Here is a 12816-nt window from a genome sequence, read left to right on the forward strand (position 1 = left end):
TCCCGTCGGGGCCCGTGAGGCCTCACTAGCCCGCCCCGACTGTTGACGTCACGCGTTCTTCCGGGTTCGGACGCGACGCGCACTCGCTAACTAAAGCATTCCTCGCCAATGTGATGTACATACCTCGTACTGTACTCCGTATAATCTTCTGAGTACTCGTCCAAATTCGACGAGGTATTGATATTGCACCATGTTAGACACTTAAGCTACAGACCTTTCGCACTGTGTACGATCGAGATGTCTTCAGCAACAAGTTCGCCCTCCGCCCCCGGCTCACCCACAAGCGTAACCTCAAACATATTGACCCCAACGCGAAAAGTTCGGGCTCTGCTTGCCCAGTTCGACGATTCGGAATCTGATACCGCGACTCCCGCCCGTGTTCAACCTTTACAGCAGGTTGCTGCTCCTCGTGATGCCCTTGAACCGGACAAGGATGAGCTGGCAAATACCTCGGAGGATTCGGATGATGAGGACATCTCAGCACCACAGCGGACCCGTGTTGCAAGCAACAGCACATCCAGCCCGACAGCTTATTCCCAGCACGACAAGGAGCATGCCAGACTTCAGCCTGTCTCCGGCCTAGATTCTGACCAGGGCGATGAGGATTTAAACGACTCAGAAGAAGATAGCATCTTCGCAGGGAGACGCACCCCCAATACGAACCCGACAGGCACGCCTGCACAACGATCACCTTCTCCTCTATTCTTTCCCTCTCCCAAAGAGAAAAAGTCGAAATTCCTTGCTCTCGTTGAGAAGCACAGACAACAACGGCTTGAAAAAGAAGCTGAAGAAAGAGCCAAGCAGGCTGCCCGTGATGAGATGCTGAAGTCTCAAGAAGCAGAGCATCGCAGAATCCGTGGTTCGAGCCCGGCAGATGACACGGAGGAGGAGAGCGATGCCTCTGAGGGAGGGAAGAAGCTGTCAAAGCACGCACGTCCAACACGCAAGGCTAGCAAGAAGGCCATTGAAGAAATGAACCGCGAGACACAGAGGATAAGTCGGAACATGCAACTGGCACATCAAGCGCGGACGAAAAAGAAAATAACCAAGGACAGTTTGTTGGCTCGGTTTAACTTTTCAGCCGCCAAACACCCCCCCAAGCAAGACAACGAGCACTGCCCTACCAGCAGCTCCAGAGCCGCATCGGATAATGAAGGGAATAGTGTCCACGAGACACCTCCCACGAGCCCGGTTTCGGAAGATGCCATCCACTACCACAAGGAGGTCCCCATTGAAGCATCTAACAAGGGTAAAGAAAGAGCACCTTCTATGGAATCCGTTGGACAAGAACTGCATGCCCATCAATTGACGGTCCTCGGCACGGGCGCTATGGACGAGCAGACACTGAAACCTACCGTCAAGCCGTCAGAAAAGTCAACCCGGTCTAAGATCCTGTTGACCGCAGCGACTGTGTCGGACGCTGATAGTTCTGATTCTGATTCTGATCTCGAAGTGGTCATGTCCCGTGGCGACATGCGCAAATATGCGGCGTTCGAGCACTTGCCCTCGCGAAAAGCCAAGGAGGCTCCGTCGCACCTCGCTCTGCGTTCGCTTGCAAATCTGATAGGTGACGATCTCAAGCATTCCATAAACGCAGCCGAAATGGAAGCATCGTTACGAAGGGCAGCTCGGGCGCAGGCACGGCAAGAAAGAAACCAGAGAATTGAAGAACTGAAAGCAAAGGGAGTAGTAGTGCAGACAGCAGAGGAGAGAGAGCGCGAACAACAGGAGGTAGAGGATTTATTGGAGCGAGCGCGACAAGAAGCTGTCGAAATTCAGAAACGCGAGAAGGCTCTTGCCAAAAAGGACGGTACTTACAACAAGGACAACCTGGACGATGACGACGAAAGTGACGACGAGGATTTTGCTGAAGACGAGGACGGCGACCTGGATGTCGATTCTGGAGACGAGGATGGGAGTGATCTGGAGGCTGATGATGACGATGAGGAAGTGGTGGAAGATGAGGAAGAGGATCAAGGCATAGAGGATGGTGCAGAACGTGAAAGTATGGAGGGCAAGCTCCTCGACAATCAAGCTGAAGAAGAGAACTCATCCGAGGATGCCGATGTTGAAGAAAACGAGCATTTCGACATTGGAGTCGAAGAAGGCGGTTTGCAAGCTGGTCCCATGCCACGAAAAAGCCGAACTACCCGTATAGTCAGCGACGACGAGGATGAAGACGTCTTACCTGCAACGCTGCGTTCTCCACAGCTTCCTGCACCTGCAAAGACCCCGTTATCTATATCTCGCTCGGCGAGAAAGCAGATTCCGGGTCTGCAGATGTCCGACGACCTTCCGATCGGGCTGACGCAGGCGTTTGCCGCTACAATGGCAGATTCGCAGAGTCAGGCTGAAGCGAACACGCAAGAACAAGATAGTCTCACCATGACTGCGGAACTTCCGTCGCCTAACCTTGCAATGGTGCCAAAACTTTACCGTCTAGATTCGGTCGACATGATCACCGACAGTCAGCCAGCTTCTCAGACGCAACCACTGGACATCAGCCTATCATTTTCTGGGTCTCAAGCAATGACACAATCCCCAGCGAACCGTTCCGGTCTGCATGGCGTGGATTTTACTCCATCACAGGCATATTTCGAACCTACTCAAGATGCAGGATACGAACTGAGTCCGTTCTTGGGAAATCGCTTTGCTACTGACACTCCTCGACAGCCAGCACCACACTCGACAGTAGATACCGCCATATTTCCAAATGATGTGCAAAATAGCCCCATTATGCAAAGAAAAGCGAGACTCAGGCGTGGGCATGTGACTCTCGATGAGTCGGATGAGGAGTTGAGCGAGGCGAAGGATCTGTCGGCTTTTGATATTATGCAAAGAGCGGCTAAACAGAGGCCTAGCGAAGATTTCGACAAAACAAAGTCACGGGCACGAGAGGCCATTGACGAAGCTGCGGAAGAATCTGAAGATGAGTACGCTGGCCTCGGGGGAGCCAGTGACGATGAGGTGAATGAGGAAGAGAACGAAGATGACCGCAGAATGATTGATGAGGACACGGAAGTCGGCGTCGGCGAGGCAGCGAAACTGGCGAAGCTCTTCGCAGATCGTGAGCGTCAACAAGATGAAGCAGCCGTCTCGAAGTTGCTGAAAGACATCACGACGGGCGCACTGCGTCGGAAGCGTGGTCACGACGACCTCGATCTTTCGGATGAGGAAGATGCCGCCGTTCGAAGAAGGGAGGCCAAAAGAAGGGAGTTTGCCAAAATGCGTCGAGAACTGCTCAAAGACGAAGCTGTTGGCAAGATTGCGGAAGACAAGAAAAAGGAAGCATTTCTACGAAGCATTGAGGATCGGCCAGACAGCGATGATGGCGAGGATGACTTTGCTCCCTCGGAGACCCCTGGCGAGGACGATTCTCAGGTGAAAGACAGCCAGAACTCGCAGATGAACGAAGATAGTGGCGCCAAGGAACGGACGACACAGGCTCCAGCCATAGGCGGTGCCCAGCCACTCGCAGTCACGGCAGTATCAAAGCTGAATACGACTGGGCGATCGAGCCGTTACAGCAGTGGTTCTCACAACCGACGGCCGGGCACTCTAGCGGAGATTCGAGAATCTGTGTCATTCCTCATCGAGGAGCCTGATTCCCAAGCGGGAACCATCGATCTTGGTCTTTCCGATTCGGAGGATGAGCCCGAGGCATACGTGGATCTCGATCGACATCTTCACTCTGCCACAGCGGATGAGAATGCCGAGGAAGCAGACGATCTTGGTGATTTTATAGTTGCGGATGGTGAGCATGACAACGCCGAGGGGCCATTCAAAAAGCCCGCTTTACCTCGCAGCGAAAGTCGAGCCCCGTTCTCGGAACGGCGGACTGCAGCGAGGACAAATGTTGTCAACCGGCTGAGCATGCTCCGTCAAGCATCGTCATCTTCCGGGTCCTCTGGCAGTACCAAGATGGCATTCTTCAGCACGAACAGCTCGGTCACCGGGTCGTTCAACAAGGTCCCCAGCCTGCTGCGCCGTGCGACGACGAACTCCAGCTTGGGGAGCATGGCTGGACGGGATGAGAATGTCTCCGCGACCGGGGTGGTAACAGGCAAGACTGAGCGAGGCCGAGCCCGTGATGAGAAGGAGTTTGTCAGGAAAGGCTCTGGCAGTCGACGAACCGCCGTCAACTACAGACCGACGATTCGCGAGGAGAAGATGAGCCAGCGAGCGGGTATTGCGAAGAAGAAGGCGGCCAAAGCCAAGAAGAGTGGATTCTTGGGAGGTCTCTTTGGCGGAGATAGTTGGACCTGAATAGTCCTCGAAATCTTACTTGACGCGAGACCGAGATTTCAATGCTGTCAAAGGGTCATCGGTGACCTTATGTCAATGACTAATCATCCCCCCTGAGTGTTCGCTTACAGGCTCAGCCTTGAAGCCTATATTAAATACGTAGGTATATGTGATACCCCTTCTCTATACGAGGGAGGTGCTTTGCTCCATAGATACCGTGATCCTTTCTTTTGGTTCACGAACATGTCCATGCACAAACCCCAGGGGACGAGGCATTTCCACCTACGCTCCTATCCAGCCCCTGTCGAAGTTTTACACCTCAGTTAGTATTGCACGCTCCCGGCCACATGGATGTACATATATCTGCCGTGGGCACAGTGTTTCCTCCCGAAAGGTTGGGAGGGAAAAAATCTCGTCGGAAGACACCAAGTTCTTTTGGTGGGATCTTCCATTTTGGTCACAACCACCACCATCATAGGGAGTGGAGTGGAGGTGAGGTGGTCTGTAGAACTTCCAGTGCACACCGATCGAACAGAGTCTCATGAAGCTGGGAATATGTAACATACGGCGTGCTTGAGTACATAGGGAGGACCGGGACCTGTGCGTCAGCGAGAGCTCCGGGTGCCGTGATCCCACCGGTTACGTGGGTGGGTGTGTATCTCGTATATATAAGTGTTGTCAGGAGGGAATAAATATCTGGGCGAACGAACCGGATGGGTAAACGAAACGTCGTCGGTAGGACGTGCAAACTACGAGGTAATTACCGGCCCTTCGCGAAGCTGCACACACAATACTACACGGTAGTACCATATTACTGCAAGTGAACAACGCTCAGCCGACCCCGCTTCTTTTTGTTTGCCTTGGGTTGCCGCTGGTGCCGCCGGCAAGTCCTGTTCATACAGTTTTCCCACCCTTGATGGCCAGCGATAGCCTCGGCCGTGACCTCGGTATAACCACTCCGTCTAGGCGAGGCTAACTGGATGGGTCGGATGAGGTACGAGGTACAGCAGTGCAGATAGGAGGTAAGTGTCTACCAGATGGATAGGAAGAAAGGGTGGAGAGGTAGATAGATCCCGACCGAGTCTCATTGTTCAGTTCAGTTCCCATTGAACCTGTCTCGTCTTGGGACACACACATACACAACCCCCCTTCTCACAAAAACACACTTTCTGTCCCATGCTTCTTGCTTCGACTGTACAGAGATCGTCGGCGTAAGACTAAATAAATTGCCTTTCCCTCCTGACCTCGCCGCCGCTGCAACGACGACAACGACAACGACAACGACAACACGCCCTGCAAGCATGCCGCCCAAGATATACTATGCTCCCCGATACTATTCATTCCCGAGCCTTGATCTCCTGTCGATTCTTTTCGGTTCGTGCAAGACAGACCCTTTCTTTTTCAATCCTTGTGGTCATCGTCGGTGTGATAGTGATGATGATGGTGTATATATAACCGACGGGACCATCGATGCTAACCTCCGGGAAACTGCCAAAAAGATCCCAACGAATATGCCCTGTCAAAGGACGACCTAAAGGTGCACATCGACGCCGCCAACACGGCAAATTACATCGACAAAGCCCACGCCAGGGTCTTGACCGAGAACTTCGCCCACAGCCTCCGCCACCACTTCGGCATTGGAGCCCGGGGACACTCCCAGGATGTGGTGGTGGGCTTTTCCACGCGGCAGATCTTGCTGCCCATTGCGTTTTACGGCACCATCGCCGCCGGGGGCATCTTTTCGTGTGCGAGCCACGCCTTCACCGCCTCGGAACTGGCCAGGCAGATCAAACAGGGCGAGGCGAAGCTGGTCATATGCAGTCCCGACCTCGCCACCGTCGCCCTCGACGCCGCGAAGCAGTGCGGCCTGGGGCCCGATCGCGTGCTCATCCTGGACTCGACCTACCGGGCGTGGAGTTTCAAATCGGCCGACGGCAAGGTGGACTGCTGGACGGATAAGCGCCTCACGTGGAAACGCATCACCGATCCGCAGGAGCTCGAGGACAGCATCATCAACTTGCTCTATTCGTCGGGCACCACTGGTGTCCCCAAAGGTTGGTCTCGCCCAGCAGAGAAATGTCCCCTCCCCTCCCCAAGCTAACCCTCGCACAGCGGTGATGCTCTCACACAAGATGATGGTGTCTCAGATCGTCATCTCGTCCCAGGTCGCGCGAGAATGGGCGTTGCCGCGAATCCAGACGGGAGAGCTGACGCCAACGCCACTCCGAACAATAGCCCATCTCCCGGCCGCCCATATTGCCGGGGTGGCCGGGTACTTCGTCTCCCCTCTATATGCGGGCGGGGAGTGCTACTGGATGCATAAGTACGAGTGGAAGAGATTCATCCAGTACAACAAGCAGCACAAGATCACGGCCTTTTTCACCGTTCCGGCCATCTGGGCTCGGATCGCCAAATCTCCCGACGTCACGGACCATTTTGACTCTTTGGAAAGCGGCCTGGGCGGTGCGGCCCCGATGGATGCGGATCTGTGTAACGCGGCGGGTCAGCGAACAGGGATCCAGATGGGGGGGACCTACGGCATGAGCGAGTCCACCGGGTCGGTTTGCACACTTCCTCGGGGGATGTCAGATAACACTGGCAGCGTGGGAGTGATGCACCCAAATACAATGTTCCGACTTATCGATGATGACGGGAACGACGTGCCTGAAGGACAACCGGGCGAACTGTGGGTGAAAGGCCCCATGGTGACGAAGGGCTACTACAGAAATCCCGAAGCCACGAAAGCAGCCTTTGTCGACGGCTGGTACTGCACAGGAGACATTCTTCAGCAACGGAGCAATGGGCTGTGGTATGTGACGGATAGGAAGAAGGAGTTGATCAAGTACAAGGGTATTCAAGTTGCGCCAGCTGAGATCGAGGGCCTCTTGATCTCGCATCCCTTGATTGAAGATGCAGCGGTCATCGGCGTGCCTGGGGATGGAACCGAAGTCCCACGTGCCTACGTCGTGGCCGATAAGAACAAGATTTCGGAGGAAGAGATCAAGGAGTTTGTCAAGAGCAGGGTGGCACCGTACAAACAACTGAGAGGTGGTGTGGTCTATCTCGCTCAAATTCCCCGGAACGCGGTGGGTAAGATTTTGCGGAGGGACCTGAGAGACATGGCGAAGACGGAGTTTCGACCTAAACTATAGCGGGAGTTTCTGCTCTTGTAATAGCGGTCTGCTTCGGCGAGAGCAGACTCTTTTGGCTCATCCTCGACGGGGTATCTCGACGGCAGCAGAAGTCCATTCCTGGGGTATTCAGCTAGCAAGACTCCAAGACCGCGAGGCGATGTTCCCAGAGCTCTAGCATCTCTTTTCCTCGCATATTCCTTGTCTGATGATGTCGGGGCCCGAGATCAAAGAACCATAGATTTCCTGGAATGAAGGTGGTGAGTTGAGTGCTGTGCGTGCCAGCAATGGTAGCAGAATCTCACCCGTTTGAATGGCTTCATTCTCCACATCATCGGCTAAGAAATCCGAGGTGTATCGGCTGCCCCTGACAAGCCAAACTCCATGTTGGACAGCAATGTCCTCTTGATATCGTAGAGTCAACTCCCCCTGTCCTGTGTTGAATTGATTGTCAGCATGTCGATGGTGTACTGGAGATGTGGAGCGTGAGCCTGAACAATGAGAGTCTGAACTTGCTCCCAATCAATGCCAGAGCTGTGCATCACTTCTGATGTGTGGATGGAGGTCTACGCCCTCTCTCCCTCCCTCCAATTGAAGAGCCTGTGTGTCGGGCATGCACAGACGTTGGCAGTCGCCGGCCTGCAGATTGCTACCAGCTTGCAGGCATGAACAAAGAGACAATGGCTGACAGAGGGTGGACGAATCTCCTCCCTGGCATCCACTGGCGAGGAGGAGGAGGAGGAGGAGGAGGAGGAGGAAGAAGAAGACAAAGGAGGCTCTCTCCTATATCATCAGCAGTAAACTGACTGAATCAAGTCTCAAACAGCACAGGCTGCAGCGTTGCTGGCGTTGTAAGTCTGTGCACTTCATCACGGAGCCGCATTGTTCTCTGTCGCGGTTGTTTGCTATTCCGTCGAGACACGAAGCAGCATTTTGCTTCCTCTTCCTGAACACGCTTCACCTTGGCATTTCCGCGCCTCCCTCCTCCTGCCACTACTTGTTTTCATCTTCTCTCACATTCATTCTTTTCTTTTTCATCTTTCTTTCACTCATCCACCTTCTGCATCTGCTGCATCACACAGCTTTCATCATGAGTTGGAATAATGCTGATGCCCAAGGCACTTCACGTAAGTCATTCAGTCTCTCCTCCCTTTCTTCCATCCTGGATCGTGTTGCAAAGTCATCTTCAGACCCTGGGACACTCTCAGCAAACATGTACAAGTTTCGCAAGAGGATCTTGAGAGCAACTAAGCCCTGCTACAAGTGCCCTGACCTGTGGATGATAGAAGAAAACCCCTCTCCGAGTTTGACCTCCTCTCTCAATCTCAAGTGAGCGCCCTGGCTGACCATGACAGTCGAACCAGTGTGGAACGATGACAGCGGTGCTGTCGCCATGCCTCTTGCCTTTGATGATGCCTTTGGAGTTCTTACCAATGGCGATGGAATGAACGGTGATGGCGAGCGGAAGATGGGGGCTTGCTTCAACTGTGTAAGTAGCAATAGCCCAACTTGCTCTACATTCGCTAACAATCCTCAGGGAGAAGAAGGTCATGTAGGTGTACTCTGTCCTGGCGTGAGCGCCGCTGACCTCGCTTACCTTGTGCTCAGACCAAGGCTGCCTGCCCAAATCCTCGCAAGTTCAAGGGGGAATGTCGCAGCTGCGGTCAAGAGGGCCACATGAGTGCCGACTGCCCTTCTCGTGTCGGCAAGTGCAAGAACTGCCAACAGGAGGGCCACCAAGCTTTGGACTGTACCAACGCCAAATTCGTCGACAACGCCCGTGTTGCTGAAAAGTCCGAGGACGAAGCATGGGACCTGCTCAAACAAGCCAGTCTCGACCGTGACATCGGCGACTTTAAGGAGGCTCTTCAAATACTCTCCAAGGCCGCCCCGGAGTACACCTACCCCATGCTCGAGAACGAGTTCCGCAAGCGCGGTTTCAACATCTACCTGATTGCCATGGTATGCTGAGATTTTGACAAGAATGGAGATCGTCTTGAGGCTGACCACTTGTGCAGGAAAAGGATCATGGTGACACTTGGACGAACGTCAACTTGCAAGGACACATCGGCAAGAAATACGCGGTCAGTTATTTCACTTCGGACAAGCCGCAACGCCCTACCCTCGTCGACAAATGGCCTGCTTCTCCCGAGGACAATCTGACTCGTCTTGCTGATGCCGGTATTCCTCTCGACCGTGGTGTGGACAAGTGCAGCAACTGTGGGAAGATTGGCCATATCGCCAAGCGTTGCCCCGAAGAACGAATTGCGAGCGTTCAGCCCACTGTGACTTGCTACTTGTGTGGGGAGGAGGGTCACCGTGTTCGTGACTGTGGCCAAGAACGTCAGCAGGGCGGTAGTCGTACCTGCAAGATTTGCGAGTCCGAGGAGCATCTAGCCAAGGTATGTCCTGTCACTTCTGTCCCTGTACTCGTGCACAAACTGATATGATGCCCTCAGGACTGCCCCAACAAAGAAAAGCGAGCTTGCCGTAATTGCGGCGATGAAGACCACATAGCGAAGGACTGCCCGACTCGGGCAAAGAGAACATGTCGCAACTGTGATTCTGAGGACCACATTGCTCGAGATTGCGACCAGCCTCGTAAGATAACTTGCAATATTTGCAATGAAGAAGGTCATATGGCGCGCGTAGGTCGTCCCTTCAACATACTCGTCCAGGTCCATTCGATTAACGTGGCGCTGCAGGAATGTCCCAAGCAAGGCGAAGCTGGACCACGTCCTCCGCGCGACTGGTCCCAGGTCACATGCAGCACTTGGTAAGTTGCCCTTGCCGAGCCTACAGGTGTCTCTCTTTCTAACCCACCCGTAACAGCAACGAGAAGGGTCATGGCCGTGCACGATGCCCCCAAGGTCAATCGCAATCTGGAGGGAATGCTGGCCAGTTTGACACTGGAAAGGAGAACAATGCTCATGACTTCGGTGATGGATGGGACAATACGCCGAATCCTGGCTCTGCACCCGCTGCCTGGGAAGCCACTGAAACTGGAGAGTCTGCTTGGGGCGGTGCTGCTGGTGGATCTGGCTGGTAGATGTGTCCGAGACTCAAGGGTACAGACTCAGCCCAGACTGATTGCTTGCACCATCTGAGCAGAATGGGGGCGCATGCACAAGCTCAAAAACACTTCTCCAGGCACGAACTGGTGGAGAGACTCGAGAAGACTGACACGAGCAAGATGAATGGATCATAGATGATCAGACAGAATCATGAACCGGGCAGCAGGCCCCGTAGAATAGAACAGAGATTGAGTTCCATGCTTGTCCATCCCTCTCGCTGATTGCTGCGTAATCTCAACAGCTGAATACGCGCTCCATCGACGGCTCTATCACTCATGAGGGCTTGGAAAAAGAAGCAGCCTTCCCCACGGAGACTTTTGGCCGTCTTTTAGTCTGGAGGCGTATGAACATTCGTCCGAGTCCCTTGCGTAAGCCCGGAGTTGGCTGAGCCGGCATTGACAGTCACAGCCTTGGTCGGCCACGGCATACATCGGTGTATTGGGAATTCGAGGGCGAGACACTTTGATTTGAAATCGATACCTGGGATTTTGCTATACTGGCTCTGAGTCTCTGCGGGGTTACGGCAACATCTAACTAATTAACTCATTGTCCAGCTTGGGAACCATTGGCCCAAGGAGATCTCGGCCGGCAAACAAAACATGAAAATGCTTGGATAGGTGCCCGTCGTCGTTGGAAGGGAGGAAGAGTGATATATAAAGACGGGATTCATGAATCGCGACGACCCTCAATGTCCATCTGCTTCCCTCTCCTCTCGAGTTGCTTGCTTGCTTGCCTGCTTGCTTGCTGCTCTTGCTGAATTACCCCTTTGTGCCCTTTCCCTTGATACCGTCCAGCTTTCGACTCCTGTACAAGCATCCCGAAGCAGCACCCCTAGCTAGCTAAGCCAATAGCTACAGGCCAAACAACTCACCCAGCTAAACACCCTTCAAAGTCAACTTCCAGCATCACACACACACCATGGCCTCCCCCTCCATGCCCAAGATCATCCTCATCCTCGGCGCCGGATCGAACATCGGCGCCGCCCTGGCCCAGGCCTTCGCGGCCAAGGGCTACAAAGTGGCCAGCGCGTCTCGCACGCCGCCCAAGACCACTACTACGGGCGTTCCCCCGGACCTGCATATCCCCGTCGACCTGGCCAAGCCGGAGACGGTGCCGGCTGTGTTTGAGAGGGTCCGCAAGGAGTTGGGCGGCGAGGTGGGCGTGGTCGTGTATAATGGTACGTTTTGTGTGTGGTTCCTGTGTCTTTTCCTCTTCTTTTTTCTTCTTCCCTTGAACTTTGTGACTATGATTTTCCGTGTGTTGTGGGAGGAGGAAAGTTGATGCCGTCCCCGTCTGAGTGAGGGAGAGGAGCTGGTCACTTAGAGCTGTTTGAGAGAGAGGAGGTACCTAGTGGAGGCATTGTCATCAAGTCAGGTCCCAGCCAGGGAGTGGACGGGAGCAGACACTCTTGACTTTTGCATCACGGCAAGAGGAGGTTATAATGTCCTGTTTACATGTCCAGGGCGTTAAGACAAGACAAAGCGTGATGAGTTGTCCAATCTGGTTTGCCTTGTTGTTTGCTTGTCTGGTTGCTCGCTCGCTCCTCAATGCTCCCAAGGAGCGACAACCTTACACCCTCGCTCCACGCCGTTTTTCCCAAGATCCTCTCTCTCTTCCCGAGGACCCTCTAAACAGCTCGAATTCATCGACACTGACAAAAGACTGACCAAACACCACCCTCACAGCCGCCCTCTTCAGCCCTGACCCGGCCGATCCCTTGTCCCTCTTCACCCCGGAGTCCATCCAGGGCTACCACGCGTCACAATCGGTGAACGCGACGGCGGCACTGGTGGCGCTGCAAGAGTCCGTGAAGGCGTTTCGGAAGCTGCCCGCTACCGCGGCGTCTTCCTCCTCCAAGACGTTCATCTTCACGGGCAACATGCTGAACGTCAAGACGCTCAAGGGCATGCTGAACTTCGGGCTGGGCAAGACGGCCACCGCGTATGCGATCCGCTATCTGGTCGAGAACAAGATCTACGCCGATGAGGGGTTCAAGTAAGTTTCTTTTCCTCTTTCTCTCTCGCTCTCTCTCTCTGTGTGTGTGGTTTCTTCTTCTCCTATTACTCTTACTTCTTCCTTCTCACTCCCCCGGGCCAAAATATAGGTTCTACTACGCCGACGAACGCACCCCAGAGGGCAAGCCAGTGGGCACCGCCGTGTCCGGCTCCGCCGCGGCGGTCGAGTACGTCAAGCTGGCCGAGCAGCAGGACCAGGGACCCTGGCTGTACACATTCGTCAAGGACGCTGGGTATAAGGACTTTGAGAGGGCTGAGCGTTTGTAAAGAGACAAAGAAAGAAAGAAAGAAGGGGAAAAAAAGAGAGGAAAAAACAAGCAGCGGGTTGCCTTTGGGGGTGTTAGGTAGGTA

The 12816-nt window shown here is 54.0% G+C and overlaps 4 protein-coding genes across 4 annotated transcripts; all 4 read left to right on the forward strand.

The window, feature by feature from the left end:
• Positions 1 to 237: 237 nt before the first annotated feature.
• Positions 238 to 4266, forward strand: AYL99_07676 (hypothetical protein; the record flags this gene model as incomplete). Its single annotated transcript, XM_018839185.1, has 1 exon — positions 238 to 4266. The coding sequence occupies one exon, from the start codon at positions 238 to 240 to the stop codon at positions 4264 to 4266; it is 4029 nt and encodes a 1342-aa protein (XP_018691953.1).
• Positions 4267 to 5546: 1280 nt separating this feature from the next.
• Positions 5547 to 7397, forward strand: AYL99_07677 (hypothetical protein; the record flags this gene model as incomplete). Its single annotated transcript, XM_018839186.1, has 3 exons — positions 5547 to 5619; positions 5745 to 6299; positions 6358 to 7397. The coding sequence occupies 3 exons, from the start codon at positions 5547 to 5549 to the stop codon at positions 7395 to 7397; spliced, it is 1668 nt and encodes a 555-aa protein (XP_018691954.1).
• A 1069-nt stretch (positions 7398 to 8466) lies between these two features.
• Positions 8467 to 10425, forward strand: AYL99_07678 (hypothetical protein; the record flags this gene model as incomplete). Its single annotated transcript, XM_018839187.1, has 8 exons — positions 8467 to 8503; positions 8732 to 8865; positions 8914 to 8928; positions 8985 to 9338; positions 9395 to 9778; positions 9836 to 10024; positions 10082 to 10152; positions 10209 to 10425. 8 exons carry the CDS (start codon positions 8467 to 8469, stop codon positions 10423 to 10425), a joined length of 1401 nt encoding a protein of 466 aa, XP_018691955.1.
• A 943-nt stretch (positions 10426 to 11368) lies between these two features.
• AYL99_07679 (hypothetical protein) lies at positions 11369 to 12732 on the forward strand (the record flags this gene model as incomplete). The annotated part of the gene is made up of 3 exons (XM_018839188.1): positions 11369 to 11627; positions 12136 to 12445; positions 12555 to 12732. 3 exons carry the CDS (start codon positions 11369 to 11371, stop codon positions 12730 to 12732), a joined length of 747 nt encoding a protein of 248 aa, XP_018691956.1.
• Between the last annotated feature and the right edge of the window lie 84 nt (positions 12733 to 12816).

This window comes from Fonsecaea erecta (genome assembly GCF_001651985.1).
Source record: "Fonsecaea erecta strain CBS 125763 chromosome Unknown Scaff6, whole genome shotgun sequence".
Taxonomy (NCBI): Eukaryota; Fungi; Ascomycota; class Eurotiomycetes; order Chaetothyriales; family Herpotrichiellaceae; genus Fonsecaea; species Fonsecaea erecta.